Source organism: Equus przewalskii, chromosome 30 (genome assembly GCF_037783145.1).
Source record: "Equus przewalskii isolate Varuska chromosome 30, EquPr2, whole genome shotgun sequence".
In the NCBI taxonomy this organism is placed as follows: domain Eukaryota; kingdom Metazoa; phylum Chordata; class Mammalia; order Perissodactyla; family Equidae; genus Equus; species Equus przewalskii.
This window is the reverse complement of record NC_091860.1, coordinates 25,744,710-25,767,057: the sequence shown is the minus strand read 5'-3', so window position 1 is coordinate 25,767,057 and position 22,348 is coordinate 25,744,710. Positions and strand designations below refer to the sequence as shown.

The window sequence follows — 22,348 nt, the reverse complement described above, 5'->3', positions numbered from 1 at the left end:
ATATATATATATACACATATATAAACGAGCATAGATCTCATAAAACATAATATTGAGCAAAAAGAGTAAATTGCAATATGATGCAATTAGCATGCTAGCATTCACTAAAATGTTGCAAACCCACTGAACAGTGGTGTACATTATTATGGTTTTATACCATTACTAGTATACAAATACCATTACTAGTATACTGGGAGTACTACTGGTAGTAATAGCATAAAAATCATGCCTAGGAATGGAAAACACCAAAATCGGAACTGTGGTTACCTCTGGGATACGACGGAGAGAACAGAATAGGGAGAAGACAAAGGGGTTTCAACTCCATCTATAAGATTTTATAAAATATATAAATCTGAAGCAAATATGGCAAAACGTGATATTTCTAGAAGCTGGGTGGGTGGTACATAAACATACGTTATATTGAATTTTTTAAAAGCTTCTTGAAACATTTAAAAAATACGAGATATATAAAAATAGCAATACCATCCCAGAGCACATGATTACAAAATAACAGTTACTGCAAAAATTTTAAATGGTATGAACTCGATTTTAATATTGTGATATAAATATACATGGAAATATGAGAAGGTAGTAATTGGACATACGAGATAACGGGACAATTTTATAACTGCTCTTTACTTTCCAAATTTTCTATAATGCACACATATTACTTTAATAACCAGAAAGAACATTTTTAATTTGAACTTCCAACCCACGTCTTAAAGTAATTCAGAAAGGATTCATGTTACGAGCAGTTCCAATTCCGCAAGGCTGGTTGGTTTCCCAGCCTCCAGATGACGGCTGGATTACCCCAGAATAGTTTGTCATTATTATTTGCACATTGCATATACAAGTATAATAATAGCTGCCTCTTGTCTCAGGCTAGCTCCCCAGAAAACAGATCCTGGAGATAAGCTTGCCAGCTGAGCTTTATTGGTGGAATCCGACGCTGAGCCTTGAAGTTCAGCGTGGAAGGAGGGAAACTCAGTGCAGAGTAGTGCGTTACAGAGCTGGCCGTGATTTCATGAGAAAGCACAAGGCGTTGTTCAGCCATGTGGGATGTCCCTGGCAGGCTGAACAGACCACCATATGGGGGAAAGTCGATCTGGAGGAGGATGGCAGAGGAATTTTTTTTCTGGCTACATCCTGTCTCTCATTGATCAAAGTTTGCCCATGGGGCATGACCTCCTTGGCACGTCCAGGTTCTGTCACCTGAAGTAGCCACACTCTACGGGCCAGTGCTTCATCTGGGTCCACAATTGGGAGGAATTAAAGCTTTGATGGGTCCAGTGCAATGGGCTCTGAGGGCTGGAGTGCTTGTGGCTGCCACCACGGTGGATGTGAGAGTGTGTGCTGGGGTGGCCCCCTCCCTGGGGGAGGCCAAGACAGCTGGTGGTGTTGGGAGATGAAGTAACAGAAGCAGTGGCTGGGACTGTCCGTAAAGGGGTCGCAGGCCTGGGAGGGAGTGGATGCTAACAAATGTGGCGAGTGCACTAACTGGCGTGCCTCCCATATACACTCACACGCTCCCAGGATGTCCACCTCTCATACGCTGCAAACGAGACGCTCTCACTTTTTTCCCCAAGACGGGAGGTGCAGGTCCAATGCGCCTGCAACCCATATTCTAAAAAAGAGCAGACGTGTTAGCCTGGCCCTGATGTCCACAGTACATCCATTATATTTCCAGCCTTCTGACTCCAGCCTCAATGCTATGAAAAGGATGTTCTGGCATTTCCACCTTGCTCAGCACAGGCCAACATCTGGGAACCATCCCAGGTAATCGTTAGATGGGCTCCCAGTTGTCCTTGCACAAATGTTAAATCTCAAGTCACCGGGGAACGCCCAATGTCCTGAATTCCCACCCCGTCTTGGATTCCATCCTGCTCGGTCTAACCCCCTCGTCTACTCCACGTGAGTTCCCCCAGCTCTGCCAGGGGACCTTAGCCACATCCCGTAAGTTCTTTGGGGTGTGGACTGACCTTCCAAGACCAGGGTTTGTAAGCCCCGCCCAGGCTGTGCTGAGACGTGGCTGGTTACCGTGGAAGCAATGATGGGTAGCAGAAGGAGGGGACGTATGTCAAGAATAATGTCATTTTGCAGAGCACCTGCATCAGGTGTTGTCCAGCGGTGTTCAGACGAGGGGGCGCTTCTGCCATCTAGGAGGGGTCAGGGCAACGCAAGGCTCATGACTCTTGCCTATGTCCTCACTGGCTTATGCCAGGTTTCAGATGTTCACTTTGATTACCAGGCCCTGACTTTGCAGACAGAAACCTGTCAATGCTGCACATTTCATATCCTTTGCAGCTCTGCCAGCCTTATAATCAGATCCTGGGCCTGATTTTCCAGCGGGTCTTCCCTGCGGCTGCATAAGATAAGAGTATCTTTGAAAGCCGCCTTAGATGCGCCCAAGCTGACAAAGGGCTTTCCAAAGCCTGCCGCTTTCCTTTCTCAAGGCCAGTGCTGCCCAACACAGTACCTCCATCTCGTCTTTATTAATATCCCTGTCTCTCCCCACAGCCTTGCCTTCCACCTGCTGCCCATTCTAATTAACCAGAGGCTAAAGCTTAAGTGATGGTGACGCCATTGCTGCGATTTGTCATCCCTGCTTAGTAAGAGCAATAGGGTCCCTGTTGCTTTCAGAGAGGTGGCAGTCTGACTCCAAAAGCCCTTCAGGAGGGTCTGTTTTCTAGAAAACGTGTGGCACCCATTGTCTTAACTGGGGTTCAGAGATAAGGTCGGAGGCAAAGCTTATATGCTCGTATTTATTTACTTTATTGGAATAAAATACTAGGGCAGCAGGAATAAGGCAACATGGAAACTGAAGCAGGAAAGGAGCAAAGGGAAACGTGAGGTGTATGTTATAGGGTTGGCCTCCGCATAAGAAAACAGAGGTGGTTTCTCTGCCTGCGAGACATCGCTGGAGCTGGACGGGGCACACAGAGGGAACATCTTCCTGCAAGCTCTCTCTCAAATCCTTCACTGCTCCAAGCTGGTGCTCTAGAACATTCACACCCTTCTTCCCTATGGGTTGTCACCCAGCCTTTCTGGCCAAGTCTTGATCCAGGAAGTCAGATCCTGCGCCCCATGGTGCGTGTTTCACTTGAATCCAGAAATGGAGGGAGGGGCCCCTGCTCTCAAGGCCTTGACTGGGTCGGGCCTGGGTACCTGAGGTTCCACTGAGGTGGGTGTGATGGCGACTATGGTGAGGGCAGCCAGGAGTCCAATGAGTAAGTGGTCAAGGGCCCTAGAGTCAATGATGTCCAGTCAATCTGGGGCTCCGATTCACAGAATGTGCCAGACTCTTGGCCTAGAATCACACATTTCTAATCCTCCTCTGAAAATGTACGGGCTATTGCCAACTATCTTCTACAGAGAAGAAAACTGAGGTTTTGTGTTCCATACCTGGCAGGCGGTGGAACAAGTGTTTGAACCCAGGACTGTCTGGAAGGTGCCATATGTGTATTCTTTCTCCATGCCAATGCTGACTCTCCATCCAGGTCCCTCTCCCCACAACCTACACCCAACTGTAGCCCATCCACCATCCCAAAAATCTGAAGCAAAGGATGGCAACAACCATCATGGAACCAATTTTGCGGTTGGGTGGGAAGGCATGGGGGTGGTGATCGCGCATTGACCTGACTTCAGAATAGCGAAGGCAGAGTTTCCTTTTACATAAGTGCACGTAACAGGGCACTTTGACACCATAAATGAACTACGCCAAATGGGACGGGTCGCATCTCAGTCTCGGGCCACATCATAAAAACCTCTTGATGAAATTATTCCCCAGTACACCTTCAGGGCCCGTCTATTATCTTGATGTAGTATTTTCACCTCACTGATTAAATGTCCGGCGTTCACAGTGGAGTCACCCAAAGTTATGTTCCCATAAACAGCATTTTTTTACGTAGGTTTTGAACCTGCAGTAAACATTATGCTGTCCCACAGACTTGAAATCAACAGTAGCAGCCGGTACAAAGGGGAAGCAGCTTCTAGGGAACTGCAGGTTATAAACAGCCTCACTAGATAGCAGAATAATTAAAAATAGGCTTTTGGGGCCAGCCCGGTTGCACAGTGGTTAAGTTCACACGTTCTGCTTCAGCAGCCTGGGGTTTGCCAGTTTGGATCCTGGGTGTGGACCTATGCCCCACATGGTAAGCCATGCTGTGGTAGGTGTCCCACCTATAAAACAGAGGAAGATGGGCACGGATGTTGGCTCAGGGCCAGTCTTCCTCAGCAAAAAGAGGAGGATTGGCAGCAGATGTTAGCTCAGAGCTAATCTTCCTCAAAAAAAAAAAAAAAAAAAAGGCTTTTGTTGGCAACATGGAGAGAAATGCAGATTTTTTTTTTCTTTTGCCTTGATTCTTTCAATTTGGAGATCTGGAAAATTGTTCAGCTTATTTTATTATATATTCAGTCTTCAATTTTCTGTCATCAGAGATCTTCAAGAACAAAGAGAAATTACCAATGTACCAGGTAACCATACAATAAGTAAAACAAGAGAAAATGGCAAGGCTAGAGGTGATGGTGTGAGGATACACAGGAATGTTTTAATAAAAAGAATAAACACAAACTCCTTGAGTAAAATGTTCCAGAGACAGCAGGTAACTTTTGAAAGGTCACACAGGACCTTGAAAGCCATGGTTATTATAAATATACAAATATATGCTTTTGTGCATGGCAAGAAAAAATGCCAGAACAAAAGAATCCTAATGCAAACCCTAAAAATAATACTTAATGACTTTCAACACAAAGACACAAACACTACCAGAGAATTTATTTTCACTTTATTAACAATGTGGCTTACAATTTTTTCAAGTAAAAAGGGTCTTTTCATTTAGAATAAAAATTAAAATATAACTCTGATATAGATTTTCATTTATGTACATGAAAACATATATACAGAATACAATCTTACAGCAAACCAACAACATGCCTGTTGTCCTGCAAATCTCAAAAGTAAAAACACCAATTTTTCCCTTTTACGCACCAAAACGTACACAAGATATAAATCAAATTTCAGTACAAACTATTCAAACTGGAATGCAAAACAGTAAAAGGGCTTTCACCATTCACGACTAGGGACAGTGTATGCTTCTAGATTACATGCGAGCTCCCATTTCGAACGACAAATGAGATGATTATTTTTTCTGTCATTTAAGAAATTTTCTGTCCAATTTCCCATCGTAAGGTGATTTTCCGCAAACTGTCCCAGAACTTCACTTTTTCTTCAATGTGTCTCTTCGGCCCACAGGAAGCACGGCTTTGCTTGGTTCTGTGACAAGACCTACATACTCACTCGCTGGTACGGAATCCTCGCCATTGAAAACAAAATCAGTGACACGGAAAGTCTATGGTTCAGGAAATTGTGTGAGTTATTACCGTCTAAACCAAAGATGCTTCTAGCCAAAACCCCAGGCGGCACCAGGTGTCAACAATTACAATTGTTAGGTAAATGGGTCAAAAACAGCCCAATTCGATTTCAGCACCTCGTGTCTGGATAGCTGTAGACCAATTCCGGTGATAAAAGTTATGAAAATCAATCAACTTAAAAATTCAACCAAGTTAAAAGGAGTAAAGTAATTTCCAGAAAACTCTTGAACAGAACAGAACAGTGAATGAAAAAGAGAATCATTAAATCATAACAGTTGCAACTCCAGCCTTGCACCAAAGAGACATGGGGAGTATGTATATCTAACGATTTCTTCCTAAAAACTAGATACCTTAATTTACCATTTTCCCCTTCAAATAACTGCACACTCAACCACAGCTTTCTAAAGACAGAAGAGAGGACCTGGAGCCTCGATTACCATCTTAACCCAGAAGCAACAATGATGCTCAAACCACAATAAAGATTTGAACACTACGGTTCTCTGTTTCAGTTTTATATACAGAAATAAATATAAATGGGTGTTGTACAAAAAAACTATGAAAACCCTTAGTGATTCCAAGACCACGGGAGAACACTCTCAGAAAGGGGCTTTTGGTACAAGACAAAAAGGCAAATCTCAGAATGTGCCTGACACAACACTCAAAATTCCAGAAGAAAAACGAGGAAACTGAGCCCCATCTTCAAAAGGCTGATCAAAACCAACCTTCTACAGATTGCAGCGAGGGTCAGAGCTGACAGTGTTTAAGGTTTGAGTCATTTTAATTTATCACGGAACAAATCAAAGCGAACACAGGAAATAATCTCTCAAATATGATCAAATAAGGGAAAGCAACCTAAAAGCTGCACAGCTCAAACACTGTGTGTGCAAATCAAACTTTGATCAAATGAACCTAATTTTAAAAGTGATGGATGAGCTCTCCACGCTCTGCAACTGCGGGGTGAAGGAAGCTGGTGTGGTTTTTGAAAAGCAACGATGCTCTTCTGTCATGCTAGTGGTACCCGGGTGTTTTTAGGTTTTCATGTTTATACTGTTGTGGATAGGGCAGTTTCCCAACATAGCACAAATGCAGTCAAGAAGTCAGGGACTGGGGGCCGGCCCAGTGGTGCAGCAGTTAAGTTTGCATGTTCTGCTTCAGCGGCCTGGGGTTCACTGGTTCGGATCCCGGGTACGGGCATGGCACTGCTTGGCACGCCATGCTGTGGTAGGCGTCCCACGTATAAAGTAGAGGAAGATGGGCACAGATGTTAGCTCAGGGCCAGCCTTCCTCAGCAAAAAGAGGAGGATTGGCAGTAGATGTTAGCTCAGGGCTAATCTTCCTCAAAAAAAAAAAAAAGTCAGAGGCTGAAACAAGCCTTTGGGCGTGACCGAGTGATGGACTCCGAGCGTTAAAGATGAGGTGGCATTTCTGCTTTCAAGTTGCACATACTGTGCAGACTGCAAAGTGCCTGCTTGGCCAGGAGAGGGAAAACCCACTTCCTGCCAGTTCTGGGAGGTAATGAGCGGCATGGTGTATGCAGGACCCAGGTACATAACCCCAAAGTATCATCAGAGAGACTGAGGAGAGGTCTCCAGGGACGGAGAAAGGTTCGGCTCAGGGGCTGTGGATGGACTGGGGGGTCTAACATGTAAAATCAATTCTTCTTGCAATAAGAGACAAAGACACAGTAACAACACAGGGAGATGCTCCTTGGAAACTGGCCCTATTTCTAAGACAGAAGCTGGTGTGTGGTGAATCCTACAGAGAAATGAAATTCTGTAGCTGAAGTGCTACCAATGTGAAGATGCACACCCACCATCACAGGAACCCCCCAAAAATCCAAGGTCAGGAGCACAATGGCAACACGCAGAGCAAAAGCATCTTCTTGGTCCTAAAATGTTTCCCGGCTCTCAGAAGGGCCGGGACATGGCGCGCAGACATCTTCATGATGATCACCCCAGAGTTGGGCCTTCTTCTGCCTCAGGCCACAGCCATCCTCTCCTTACCACTCAGACACAAAGAGTGGAAGCGGATGGAGTGACTGATCACGCAGAGAGGTTGAAGTTCAACTGTAAGGATGAAGCTGACGAGGAGAGTGCTGGGCATCCGGCCCCATGGGGAGCTTCCCCAGCAAGGGTAGTGGTGGCTTGCTCGGGCCCGCTGGTGGGAGGTCTTCCAGCTCCTCTGGGCGGGCTCCAGAGACCCCCAGATCTGCTTACTCCAAGGTAGCACCTCCTCCTCCGTGTCATCACTTGAAAGGACACGAGAAGGTGACATTCGTTCTGAAAGTACAAGGATACGTTGCAGCCACCACATTCCCTCATCCCCACCTCAAATGCAACAGAAACAGCTCAGCTTGCAAAGGCCACTGTGAAGATCATCAATGAGCCAGCGCAGGGAAAATGCCAAAGCTGTTGAAATGGATGCCTTTTCCACTTGTCTGACAGAATTTAACTCCACAAGACTGAGCATTGAAGGCCAAAAGCATGTGGCTGAGAAGGCAGGGTGGGAACTCGAGAGGAGGTCGAACCTGGAGCTTAGAAGAGAGAAATCTGACAGTGAGTCGGCATGAATGGCCACGGACACTTCCATCGGGACGAGGGCGCCTGCTTGCACAGTTCAGGACACTGGTCCTTCCATCAGAGGCCCCCAGGCAAAGGGATTGGCCAAACTTTTCAAACTCAACTACAGAATCGGCTGCAGGGGAGACGAACAAGCCTCAACCGCAAAATACTTGTTTTCCATTTCCCTCTGGGACAGTCACAGAACGGTCATACAAGTTAGCACTAGTAATCAAACTTTCCAAAACCTGACAGATAATCATGTCTTCAAAGGTAGCAGAAACATGAGCAGCCCACCACACGATGTTACTGGAATTGTTGAGACTCTAATCAAAGAGAAGAGATCAAGGTAATTAGGGGGAAAAAGTAACAGAAGGGTGCATGGCCTCCGCTGCCTGTGTCCACCCCTGGACTGTGTGAAGGATGGGTTTCCTTGCATAAGTTTGAAAAGGCATTTGGGCAACAATCACAACAGAACAGAGGAGTCCATTTGGGTTTGAAGAATACACTGGATCACTCATGGGCTTACAAACAACAAAGTGCCTGGGAGAAAAGGCCAGCCCACTCTCAGAGCCACAGATCTCTGTGCAAAGGACTTAACCAATTTAATGAAAAAGGCCCGAGAAAGGTCACAAGCAACCTCAGAGCCAGACCGAGCGGCAGGAATCCCAGAGTTAAAAGCTGTGGGGACACACTTCTTTTTCATTTATTTTCTTTCTCTCATCCTGGCCACTCTGGACTCCTCTCTCACATCATGAGGAGCTGGAGACAACGAGGGGCCTGTGTGAACCCCTGCACTTGTAAGTGTCCGACCTGTCGCTGTGCAGGAATGAGGTCCAGAGGGAGTCAAGGCCCCCCCGGATCACAGAGTTAGAGATGAGCCACACCAGGATAAGAACCGGGGCTGACTCCAGGTCCAGTGCTCGCTACGATGCCTCCCGCTGGGAACACTGGCCTCGTCATTGGCACAGTAAATGGGTGTGCCAGGGCTGCAATGAGCAACAGTGGCATCCAAGGGAATCTCTTTGGGGAACCTGCTGCCGCCACCCTTCTAAGGGGATGTCGCTGGTTTTTGAAAAGCTCTCACATCTCTTCCCACTCTTGCTCTCTGAAATTAAGCTTTGTCTTCAATATACTCAACATTTCCCAAGAGACTCAAGGAGTCATTCCCTGATCTGGTTACAGTTGACTCAGAACATTAGAGAGATCTGAGGTTCTATGAAAGACTGCAAATAGAGCTCCACTCTAGGGACTTTCTAGATATCCATCAGGCAAGAAAAACCATCTCAAGGCAATGACATGCCACCTGCCTTCGCTCCCACTCCTTCCTAAAAGGCACCTCTGACAGGATGCAGGGTTAGCCCGTCTTGTTATCACTAAATCCTGAAACATCGCCTACAGGTGTGTTTGAGAAATGAGTTGCTACCAAGATCAAACTGCGGTGACAGCCACCACCACAGCCACACGTGTATCGATATGGAAAGAGGCATCTGTAAATGCGCCCGAGAATGATTACAGCAAAAACTACCAGCCAGGCACCTCCTCGGTCATATTCGAAAAGCCACCAACTGTGCCTTAGTTTTCAAAGAAACGTGAGCCTCAGTTTAGGAAATCTTGTTTAGAGGAAGCTGCCTGGTTTGGGGTGGGAGAAAGGCGAGATGAGGATATACAAAGATGCTCTCCCACGTCCCGCAGGGGCCAAGATAGAACTTTAATTTACATGTTCCAGGAGCCACTGTTGTGGTTGGCGATACTTGAGTGTGCTTTAAAGACACGGAAATATCAGTCAGGCTAGTGGGTGAAGAGTTCCTTCGTGCTTCTCGTGTCCTGGTGATACTTCGTTTATGTACCATCTCATGTAGCCCAGAAAAATAAAAGCTTCAGTCCCAAAAACCTTCCCAGGACACTTGCATCACCAAGATACCGGTGCGCTTCCAGAGAAGGCGGAGTCAGTTGGCATACTGGGCGTAGAAAGCCACTTTAACTCTCTCGATCTGATGGCATAACTTGATGGCGGGTCCCAGCTTCAGTTCCATGCACTCCTGCACCGTAGGAAGAGTCAGCAACAGGAGCGCCTGACCATCGATGTCCTGCCAGGAAAGAAAACCAGGTTAGAGCCAGGACCATGCACCAGGGGAATGCATCTGTCAGAGCAGAGTTCATCCTGGGGGCCAAGGGCGCGAGAGGCGCTCTCGTGTCCTCCGATTCTGGAGGGAGCTGGCAGAGGTTCCAACTTGGGTGGATGACTCTCTAATCTTTTAGGTTAACAAAATCTCTGCTAAGAAAACTTTTGGCTACTCTGAAATTCACATGTCCAGCGTGGTGGGGAGGAAGAGCTGGAACAGGTTAGCCGCTGCCCATATTCTTCCTTCCTCTTGCTGGGAGAGTGCCCCCAGCCCCCAGGGCCAGTCCTTCCAATGATCTGCTGTGACTTAATTTGAGCACTAAAAAACCCCTCTCTACTGAAAGAAAAAGCTCCCTCTCTTCCTTGGCAAGGACTGACATTTCCCCATCAGAATGGGTGAGAAGATGCCAGAGGGATATGCCAACTACACAGAAGAGGGGAGGAAAACGGGTATGTAGACACAAGCACATACACCCACAGTTACATTCCTATGTCACGCAGAATGAGGTGTATGAGGTCTCCTTCCCTGTTCTGTCTTATTTAGCCCTTCTGCATCCTTACACAGGGGCCCATGCAATGAAGATATTCATTAAATGATGGTTAAGTTGCATTCCCTGCAGGAGGAAGAGCACAAAGGCTCCCTGCAAAGCTCTAAGATCACCCCATTGGACATCTTTGCCTCGTCAGCTTCCTTCCTGTAATAGTCACCTTTACTTAAGTGGCTAACGTTTGAACAGGTTCCTGAGTTTAACTGTAATCCCTTCTTCCTATTCACCAAAACAGTCTGTGTATTCCAGAGGAAGTAACTGAGGCTCCAGGAGACCCCAGGCCGAAGGGAATGACACACATCAGTGGAAGGATGAGATTGTAACCTGAACTCAGCACACCAGAATTTCTGCCACTGGGAGAAATCGTGTACCCAGGGCTGCCATGAGCCACAAAGACTTCATAGTCACGCAACTGCACACGAGCGTATCATCTAGCAATACATTTCACATAGGTAGCTTATTTTCTTAAAATAATGGTTTATTTAGCTGTCTTGAAAATATCAAAGGCAAAAAACCAAAATGGGTACAAATGTCAGCCATGGGAAGACTCATAAGACTCCTGTTAGGAGGAAGCATAATTTATTGTACGATCAATTTCAAAAGCCATCTTGATGTGCTAATAGTCCCTAATAAGTACAGCAGCCATAAAAACTAAGCATTCACTTCAATACCGTCAATGCAAGTGCAATTTATTATTTTTAAATTACACACGAGCACCAGCTATGATGCACGCATTGTAAGCCACGCCTCAACCAAGACTCTGACTTGACCACATCAACCATAAAGTCAACAGATCAGTCTGAATACACACTGAAAGTAGGAGATAAACTCATAAAACTGTCAACGAGTTCTTCATGTCAGATTTATATCACTTTTTTCCTTTTTCTATAGTGCGTTCACATCTTCTTTTACTTTCTTTTCAGATGCTAGCTCTAAGGTGCTTGTAGTGAGGGGGAATTTGAAGTACTGAGAAATGGTGTTTTGCTCAAGGTCATGACACAACCAACGGTGCCCCTGGCCTGGGACCTGTCAGCCAACTCCACTTCCACAGCCAAATTCACCTACGCTATATCAAAACTGGACAGAGAGGGTGTAGGCCTCAGGACACAAGGCCTTCTGAGTACCACGGGCCCATGAAAAGACATCGTCAGTAGGAAATGGACTGATGTTATAAAACTACGTGCAGGCGGCCTAACCACCACGTTCAATGAAGAATAGAACTGAAACTTACTGGAGGAGACGGAAACTTTTTCTTAGATGAGAATGAATGCCAGACAAGCTGGTGGATCTAACTGAGATCACAGCTAGTTAGAGACACCATTGGAACCAGAATCATGGTTTTCTGATATTAACCTTTGGAGGGACAACTGTATGCTCAGCTCTTAACATCTACACTCAGTCACGAGGGTCATCCTTAGACACACACATTGAATTACACTTGGTCCTTAGGTAGAGGGAGCTGGGTTGCAATGCTCCACATGTTTCCCTTGGGTGGTGGATGTCACAGGTGGTCAGTTTATCAGCATGCCCCCTATGTACAAATATTGTGTATACTCTTCAGTATGCACCAAGTACTTCTCCATAAAAGCACTTGAATGCATCCACATCCCAGAAGGAAATCGCTCTTTCTCGCTGGTTTTCTTTCTGAAATGCTTTATGGTTTCTACGTTTTTCTGACACACCACAGCTGGGGAAAAGGAGGGAAAGAGAGCCCTTTGGAAATCAAATCTTAGTTTTTGAGGAGGTGCTAACCCTGTTAAAGTTGTTCTGATTTCTTTGCAAAATAGTTACTAAATTATTTGTACGTCAATCTCCAAAGCAGATACTAGATACAAACATGAGTGAGCTGTGGCTCCCTCCTTCTCCAGCTGGGGATCAGAAACTCATGTGCACGAGGCCACGAACAACACACCTTAGCAGAGGTACCAAGAGCTAGAGATGGTGAGCACTGGGACACCCCCAGGCTGGGGACCAGAGACAGCATCACGTTTTAACCGCCTTTCCAGAAGGCATATCAACGAACAAGGTTGTTTTTTTTTGGTGAAGAAGATTCTCTTTGTGCTAACATTTGTTGCCAATCCTCCTCCTTTTGCTTGAGGAAGATTCACCCTGAGCTAACATCTGTGCCAATCTTTCTCTATTTTGTATGTGGGATGCTGCCACAGCATGGCTTGACGAGTGGTGTAGGTTTGCACCTGGGACACAAAGCCGTGAGCCTGGGGCACCAAAGTGGAGTGCATCAGACTTAACCACTATGCAATGGGGCCACCCTAAGCGAGGGTTTTATTTTTTCTGGTTTGTCCCCCCTTCTCTATCCTCAGCACCTAGAAAAACGCCTGCCCAGCATGTAATAGGGGCTTATTAAACATCTGCTGAATGAATGAATGAATGGGAAGAATTGGACTCGGTAAGATTCAAAGTCAATAGATGGGTGAAAGGAAATGGTGAGAGAGAATCTGGAAAGTGGATGGAAGTGGAGCAGAAAGAATTGGGGGCTCCTGGCCTCTCTTACTCCATTCACGCTGCTATAACAGAATACCACACACAGGCTGGGAGGCTTATAAACCAGAGACATTTATTTCTCAGAGTTCTGGAGGATGGAACTCCAAGATGAAGGAGGTGGCAGATCTGGTATCGGGTTAAGAGTCCTCTTTCCTGTCTTCTCACAGGGTCCTCACCTGGTGGAAGGGGCAACGGAGCTCTCTGGGGCCTGTTTTATAAGAGCACTAATCCCTGCATGGGGGGCTCCACCCCCAGGACCTCATCACCTCCAAGAGGCCCCTATCATCATCATATGGGGGTTAGAATTTCAACACGTGGATTTGGGGGGACATGGAGATTGTCTATAGCACAGACGCTACAAGGTGGCATCTGGCTCCCATAGGGAGAGGTCTGCTGTCTGTTGGGTGAGCCGGAACGCACTCCCCTAGTGCTTTCTACGGGTTGACAGGAACCACGAACAGCCCTTTAAAGCAAGCCCCCAGCTCCCGAGGACTCCTCCATTCTTTTGTATGAATTTTACATGGGAAGAAATGAGGGAGATGAGACTTAACCCTACTAAGCTGCAAACATCCTCAAAATAAAAAATCACATTGAGTGGTGAGGGCGAATTCAACGTCTTCAAATCCCCAAAGAGAACTTCAAGATGGCCTCTCACTTAGTCTCTGCAAAGCCTACCAGGGCTTCTGCCAATGTAGGGCGGAAGTTGTGGGACAAACAGTGGGAGCGAATGCAGTATTTATGGAGCCTTAGAGACCACAGATTCCTTCCTAGATATTCCAAGTGTTTATCCTGGGGGATGCCGCAGTGCCTTCAGCCATGAAGACAAGCTGACTTCCATACATGGAGAGGTTGATCCAGTTCAATAAGCTCTTCCTTGAACACCAACTCCACGCCTGTTGGGATCAGTGTGCTCGATCCTGCGATCCTATAACGAACTGTGCAGTTATGGCCAGAGTGACGGCCACTGTCAAACTCCAAGCTCACTGGAAAAGTGAATTATGACTACGAGGAGTCTAAGACGCATTCACTCGAGTCTGGTACAGCATTCAGCAAAGAAGAGACGAGCAAATATTTCTGGAATGAAGAGATGTCACAAAATACATCTGATATGAAGATGGACCTTGAGATTAAGTGCTACGACTGCCTAGCTATTCTACAAAATTGGAGAGAGAACTTGGTCTCTTTCCTGGGACATCACCTGGGACAAATTGCTGTTTTGATCAGTGGCATCATTTACCCGCCACGCAGTCCACGGCCCTATTCTCAGGGACACCCTTCCAACCTCACAGCCACCAGTTTCTCCAGGGACCTCAGCTCTAGCTCCACCTCTCTCATCATTCTGCAAAGACCCGTTGCGTCTGCTTCTGCTTAGCTGAAGACGCCTCGGAGGCCTGTCGCTGCAATTAGCATCATCTTCTAAGACCTAATTCAACGCTCTCTCTTTCCTTATTTCTATGCTTAAAACCACGTCCTCATCTGCACTGACTGTACCACCACTTTACTCTCTTACGTGCTGTTGCCAACTGTTTGAGCATCGCCGTCCCCAGTCTAGTATGAGCTTTTAGCATTGTGGGCTTTCTTACCCATCTTTGTTTTCAGGCAGCTTTTAACGCATCGCCTTGCACACAGCTGTTACTCTGTAAATTCTTACTGAGATAAGGAGAGCTCTTACACATAATCTCCTAGAGAGCAATCAAGGGCCTTCTCAATTCTCAGTCCTCTCTAGACCTGGAGAAAACTGGTCCTCAGAAGGTGATCTCCTCCTACTGCACTCCCATGGTACCTAGCACTACACCAGCCCAGGAGTAAGTGCTCAAATAATGGTGGATACACTGAGGAGCCAGACTATGGATGGATAGGAGACTTGGAAGTGGGACTTCAGGCAAAGAGAACACAAGCTGCGGCATCTGTGAGGGTCCTCCTATTTCCTAGGACTGGGGTTTCCAGTATGGAGAACTTTTCTCCACTCTATTACAATGCATATAATATTCGAGCCTTCTGTTTTGAAAACTGTGGATGAGAATTATAAAATAGATTACATTCAGGGGCATTCGGCATTTCTACAAAGGCAGTGGTATGTCCGTCGGAGCCAGGTTAGCCAGGTTTAAAACTGTGTTTTAGAGCCAGCCCTGATGGTCTAGTGGTTAGGGTTTAGCATTCTCATGGCTTTGGCGGCCCGGGTGCACTTCCCTATTGTGGAACCACGCCACCCATGGAACATACCACTTTGGTTTGGGTTATGTAGAATTATCTTAGCAAATAAACTGCGAGAAATAATAAGGTGAACACCAGCTACTGGTGTGTGCATTCCTTATATCATGCTAGTGAAACCCACTCCAGCTTTTGGTCATGCTGCTTCAAAAGAAAACTCACGAGATGAGGAAACAAATTACAAACTGACTCCACAATGAGCTTTCTTGGCAGCTGCAACACGGAACTGTTGCAACTAACACCCTGCTTGGTACATGCTCACCCAGCGCAGGAGACGGTGAGGGGGCAGGACGAGCTGTTCTTACTCCCGCACACCTGGACTGGTCCACAGTCCCAGCAGGCGGGGACCCCCGCACTTAGGGGAAAATTGCACAGTTCCAGGGAGAGCTGCACGGTCCAGATGAGACCAAATGGGAATGATGGTCAGGGGCCTCGAAATGGCATTCTCTGACCTTTACCAAATCAGAGTCACCCCCCGCCCCAACACGTCCACTCATCTTCCCAAACAACCAACGTAAACGGGAGAGGGCTCCCCAGGCCCCACTTCTCTCCACGCGGCCAGGAGCAGAGGTGAAATGCCTGAAGTTTAAAAGAGGTCTCAGTTTTGAGGCCGCAGCTGGGGAGAACCCACAGAATTTCAAGCGTGGACAATGTGAGAGAGATGGCATCGAGTCCGTATCTTTGAACTTCTCCTGGGAGCTGGTTACACGCGTCTGGTGGGTCTCCCCGTGCCCCACGCAGAAGCCCTGGTCCATCGGCGACTAACAGAACGGAGGAGAAACCTAAGAGCTGAAGGTTGTCTGCAGAGAAACCCCCATTCACACGAAGATGGAGATTACAGGCTGGGGCTGGATTAAGGCTCAACTATCTGCTTAATTACAGAGACCTTTCACCTCGCTTTTCGTCTGGGAAGAACTGAGCCACAAGTGGGTCTCATATCGGAAGTGGCAAAGTGGTTAACACGCAGTGTGTCTGCACCAAGCCCCCGAGGGGCCTCAGGCTGTCATCGCTGGGTTCTCCACTCATTTTCCCACTTCTCTGCTGATGTAAAACAGAACTCCTGAGTGTTCTCATTTTGAGACTAGGCTACCAAGAATAAAATCACGCCTCCAATTTCCAAACACCCAGCGTCAGGCACTAGGCTTAGAAGCCAACCATCAGATGTCACTGGTGGGGAAGAACAGTGGTGGTGGCTCCGTGATACCAAAACCGTGGTTGACTGACACGTCCACCCTGACTCTCATCTGTGTACATGGAACCCACGTCCACCCCACGTCCCACCCGGGGTGGGAGGGAGAGATGGGTGAATGGCAGCAAGACTGGGAAAAACACTAACATGTGATCTGCAAGGAGCCAAAGACTGAAGGAGGAATCCACCTGGCAAGGCCAACCAGAGGCAAAGAAGAAAAGAAGAAGTTATTTATTGATTGATTGATTTAGAGGAAGATTAGCCCTGAGCTAACTACTGCCAATCCTCCTCTTTTTGCTGAGGAAGACGCCCTGAGCTAACATCCATGCCCATCTTCCTCTACTTTATATGTGGGACGCCTACCACAACATGGCTTGCCAAGTGGTGCCATGTCCACACTCGGAATCCGAACCAGCGAACCCTGGGCTGCCAAAGCAGAATGTGTGCACTTAACCACTGCGCCACCAGGCCGGCCTCCAGAAGTAATTTTTTTCTCATTGATTATGTAATTATGGACCTCACAGTCGACTTAACTCTTATAAATATGCTCATAACAATTTAGAATCACTGGCAACTCGCTTGTTATGTTAAACATAGAATTACCATAAAGGACTATGAATTGTTAGGAAATGAAATTACCATAAAATATACATGAAAGCTATACTTAGACATGGCAAAATTAAATTTACTTTGATATAGAGGTCAGGTTAGGACTAGGCAGTTCCTTCCTGGGGCCACTCAGGTCTACAGAAATAGAAAGAGGAGCGAAGAGCATAAATGAGAACCAAACCTGTAAGCTCTGCTGAAACGTTTTTATCAAAGTAAATCACTAATTTGGGTAGTTTGCTTATTGTACATCTCTGATTCATAAAAGGGGAATGAATAGGCAAAATCCTATTTAAGAGTTTTTCGGCTTTTTTAGTTAGAGATGTATGGAGTTTTACTGTAGAACATACGTGTTTGCAGCATGAAATTATAGAGTACAGATTTTTTTAAGCAGTTGCCACAACATTTCAGAATTAAAAGGCATATACTCTGGGAATGGGGAGTTTATAATTTTTGTAGATGCTCCTGGTGATTACGAGAGTCTCTGAGTTTACAACACCCAGAGGGGCTAATGCACACAGCTACTATCAGTCCATGTGCTGTGATTTCTCCCACCTCTCAGTGAACAAAGACCCTGGGCTCCTTCCAGTTCATCTAAAAACTCAGATGACGCCTGGTGTGACCCACTGCAGGCCCCACCAAATCAGAGCCGTGGCTCGGGGCTCAAAGATAATAGAACAAATTCGTAAAAATTAGTAATTAAAGGTCGGATGGAAGGCCCGGCCCTGGTGGCCTAGTGGTTAAGCGCAGCATACTCTGCTTCGGTGGCCTGGGTTCAGTTCCCAGGCACAGACCTACACTGCTCTGTTAGCTGCCATGTGATGCTGGTGGCCCACACACTGAAAAAAAAAAATAGAGGAAGATTGGCACAGATGTTAGCTCAGGGCAAATCTTCCTCAGCAAAGAACAAAAAAAAAGATCTGATTGAACAGAAAAGGACTCAAGTGCCCACGTACTTCAGATAGCCCAGCAGGCAATGGCCTTTTATTACAACAGGTGAAATGGTCTAAGATGAAATTTAGAATTAAACAGGAATAAGGCTATTACCAATTAAAGTGACCTATTTTTCTCTCTTTGAAAAAAATACGTGGGCATGTAGGACCAAGCTTTAACTGATGTGAAAAGAGCAACTGAAGCCCATTGCTTGATTCTAGAAGTGCCACTGGCTGAAAACATTTCATTTCTTAGAAGCCTCAGCTTGGGAAGCATGAAACTTTCTGAGATATTGTTATAAACCAGGTTGAGAAGTAAAACTAAGGGTGACTTAGCATAAAGGGGTATCTTGGCCTTTTTCCCCCAAGTCAGCTTTGTTTTCACTTTCTTATTACTAGAAACTTGTAAAAGAATCAACACGTGAGCCTGTTAACTTTTCACGGTACAAACGGCCTTGAGCGCCGGCAGCCAACCCAGCATCTAGGGGGGAGCTCTGTCCTCTGTTCAGGGACAGGCCCAAGTGAAAGACATTTCTCAGATAAAACTGGGCATCTGAGTCTAAAAACAAAACAACACAAAAACAGGACTTTACACTAATACAGAATGCTGCCTTCCATGTCTGCCTCTTGGATGCCATAAGGCCCGTAACAGACGCTCCATCCGTGTTTGCTGAAAGAACACAGGAACGCACGGATACACACGTTAAACTCTGTGTCATCAGCCCTTGTGCTGTATTCGAATGCAAGGCTTTTTCTCAGTGCCGCGATTAATAAACACCAGCCTGGAGAAGGTCACATTAGGCAATGCTTCAAGCTGGATTTCAACCGACTGCTTTATTTTTGTTTTCTAGACAGAGATGCAGCTTATCAACAAGCCCTAAATGACGTAATTTCTCACATTGCTCACAATTCTCTCTTTTCTCTTTGTGGGTTTTAAATGAAGGGACACGCTCATTACCAGGTTCTTTATGGGTAACGAAGCTTGTTCCTGTTTGTCTGCTTTTAAGTGTCACCTGGGGACCAAGCACAACTAACATCAGGTAGGGAGGAGGCGATGTCCCCTCTGGCCACCACTCACCCACGCAGCGTGTGCTCCCTGGGTGTCTACAGAAGACGAGCAGTCGGCAGGAGACACCTCTGACTGTTAAGAGCTCCTGTCCTCTGGGAAGAGCTGGGAGCCTTACCAACTTGCTTTCCACAGTTCACTACTGCACAATGGCGGCCTTGGGAGAAAACCCGGGAAATTCACTGGGTGCGTGGGAAATCAGAGGTCTCTCTGTTTTTCCTCCTGATTGAATGCTTAAATAACCCTCTTTCCGGACTACTGGTTTGTCTAATCTAAAAAAAGATCGGATAAGACATATCTTTAATTTATGATATGGGAAATGGTATTGTTTTTAACATACAAGGCCTTGAAAGTCAGATATTTACCTTGTGGGGCAAAAAAATTTCAAGAAATTGAGCCAACAGAGCAGAGCAAGGGTCACAGGCCCCGAGCTGAGCTTTTTAAGTGAGGCCAGTGAGAAGGTGGCATGTTTCTAGAGAGTGGCAATTTGTTTTCATGTTAATTTAAGGGAAAATGTAAATAAACACCCTCCTTTCTGATGGCTCACAGCATGTCTTAAGTTTTAGCTAATTACACTCATTTCATCTACTAGATTACAAATTCCTTTAACATAGAGATTCTATCAATTGTTTTCGCATTTATCCATCATTTAGCACAGGGCCTAACGTAGCATGGGGTTTAAAATATTTTACAAAGAAAGAAATGCAGAATGGAAGAAAAGAGTGATGAAAGGAGCATTAAATTAAACATAAGGGAACCAGGGCTCCCACTTCTGGGAAGAGCGAGTTGACATACTCTTCCCTATTTCTCTCGCTAAGTATAACTAAAACTATAAATGATAACATTATAAATGAAACAAGCCTAAGAAGACTCTGAAAGGTGGAGAGAAGGTGGCAGACCAGCTAGGGACTTTGGGACCCAAGATACGACAAGGCAGTGAGTGCTTTGGGGTTTTCCGTTTGTTTGTTTGCCTCCTGTATCCAATATTGATTGCTAAAGAAGCTGGCAACCCCAAAACGCCTACTGGCATGGATGCAAAGAGGCCCAAGAACAGCCCACTTTCTCTCAGCAAAGGACTGGGAAACGGGCACCCCAGGGAGACAGAACCTTTTAGACAAGAACTCCTCCCCTGCGGGACGAGGTGGCCCACCCCACCCACCCAGCAAAGGCCAAGCACGGGGGCCCCTGACTTCCAGCCTGGCCAGGAGGCACCAGTCCCCCTAATCCCCCCTACAAGGCCAGAGGAGAGCCAGGACTTCCATCTCCATGGATGGCAAAGAGCCCCCCACGGAGGTGTCAGTGGGGACCACATGTGGACCCGGGACCTCCACCTCCCCTGCCCACCCCCAGTAACGAGAAATCCCCATCCCCAGAGTCGGGCACAGGAAGTCAGCCGAAACAGGAGGCTTCCCGAAGATCGAGCCTCACGACAGAAACAGCCCACACGCAGCAGACCCGGCGTACCTGTTCCTGAAAGATTTTGGCCAAGGGGGCGCAGTCGGTCAGTTTAATGAACCTCACCACGTCGGTCACGGTCCACTCCAATGGGTTGCTCTCCAGAACGAGCCTCTCCTCCTCCTCTTGTTTTACCTCCTGCGGAGGGAAGGGGAGAAGGAGGTCATTTTATCACCGCATGCACGGCGGGACCCTCTCTAACTCCTGGCGGGCCGGAGCCACACATCCAGGACCCAGAGTGGCCTCCCTTCGGGCTCTCACTGGGCATCAGGACGAACCAAGCCAGAGAGACTTCCGTTCTCCGGGGGCTGTCTCAGCAACTCACCCGGGTTATCACTTTGCTCTAAAGACCTGTGTGCCTTTAGAGGTGAAAAAAAAAAAAAGGCACAGTGACAGCAGCCATTGAATCCCAAAGTTCAGGAAGTCTTGGGCCTGCTTATTAAGGACGCATCTCTGAGGGAGAGGAGAAAGGAGAAGGCACATGTGTTCGTAGGTGAGACAGCCACCTACGTCCCAGTGTATTTTTGTGACAATGGTACCAAAGGCTTTTCAGCTGATCACGTACCACCTGTGGGCTTAGGGGCGGCCTGATACGCGACTTAGTATTCGACAGCATCTCAGAGGGACCCCATAGAGGGAAGGCCTGGTGTTCCATGAGACCTTGAGGATTTACTCTGTCTGTTCTCCTGACACGAGTCCCTGGAGGTTCTAAATCTTCTCGAAAAACAGGAGTTACTACTTCCCTCGGAATCCCACTCTGATGTTCACTGACCTCCTCCATCAGGATGTGAAATCGCCAAGCGTTTAGGAACCAAGCTGGAGCAGCCGCTGGTGTATTTCATATTTTAAACAAGGACCCCCAAATCGAGGCCCTGAACTATAATATAATGAACTGTGATGCGGGTTTTCTTCAACACTGCGCCCGCTGCCCACACCCGACAAGCCAGCTCCAGGGCCGCGGGCGTTACCTCCGCCGCGTCCTGGCCGGCGGCCGTCCCCTGGTCCCCGCCGTCGGCGCACGAGGCCGTCTGCGCTCGCCGGCCCCTCCGCGCCCTCTCCACCGGCGCCCGGCGCTCCGCCTCGGAGCTGCTCCTCAGGGCGACGGCCCTCCGGGGCCGGGCGGAGGGGACCTCGGCCGAAGAGGTGTCCGTCTGGTCATCCCGGAGCTCGGAGCCGGTTTCCTCACTCCCGGTGTCATCGTCCATGGCATCTGCATCCTCCTCTTCGCTTTCCTAGGAGGAAGGGAAATGCGTGAAGGGAGGCTGGCCAAAGGAGGATGCAAGAGGGTGGGCTGAGCGCTGGCTGCGGGGCCGGGCTCTGATCCTGGGTCTTTCCCTGTGCAGGTGGCCCTGTGCAAACCACTTGGTGAGGCCTCTGAAGATGAGCCGACGGTCCCAACCAGAGGCCCCATCGCAGCCCTTCCCCAGCTAGAGAACCTAAAATGTTCATCCCTTTTCCACAAACAACGAGGAGGGTTCCTGGAATTCCGCGTTTCTAACCATGCAGCATCAAGCCTCCGCTGCGCCCTCGCTATGCATCCAGGGCCGTGCATCCCAGGGGGCAGGTTGGAAGCTGCCTGTGGGTGGCTCTTACCTCCCCCGAGCCGGCTGCAAAGTCCACGGCGGAAGACCTCCGCTTCTTCTGGACGAAGATGGATTTCCGCCGCTTCCTCCGCCTGGCAGGTTTGGGGTGCCCGGTCTCCACGGGGCTTTCCCCAATCGGGGGCTTAATGATCTTCTTTCTCTTCCCATAATAATAGGCTACAAGGAGAGAGAGCATTAAAAGC

The 22,348-nt window shown here is 47.4% G+C and overlaps 1 protein-coding gene across 7 annotated transcripts in view; it reads right to left on the bottom strand.

Annotated features, from left to right (window-relative positions):
- Nucleotides 1-4,769: 4,769 nt before the first annotated feature.
- The window catches only part of SFMBT2 (Scm like with four mbt domains 2), a 244,238-nt gene continuing 226,659 nt past the window's right edge, over nt 4,770-22,348 (bottom strand). For all 7 annotated transcript variants that reach the window (XM_070601099.1, XM_070601103.1, XM_070601097.1 and 4 more), the window contains 4 exons: nt 22,156-22,322; nt 21,531-21,794; nt 20,572-20,700; nt 4,770-10,018 (listed from right to left, as the gene is read on the bottom strand). In XM_070601099.1, coding sequence (XP_070457200.1) covers nt 9,878-10,018; nt 20,572-20,700; nt 21,531-21,794; nt 22,156-22,322 — 701 coding nt within the window. In that variant the 3' untranslated portion in view covers nt 4,770-9,877. The remainder of the gene's footprint in view (nt 10,019-20,571; nt 20,701-21,530; nt 21,795-22,155; nt 22,323-22,348) is intronic.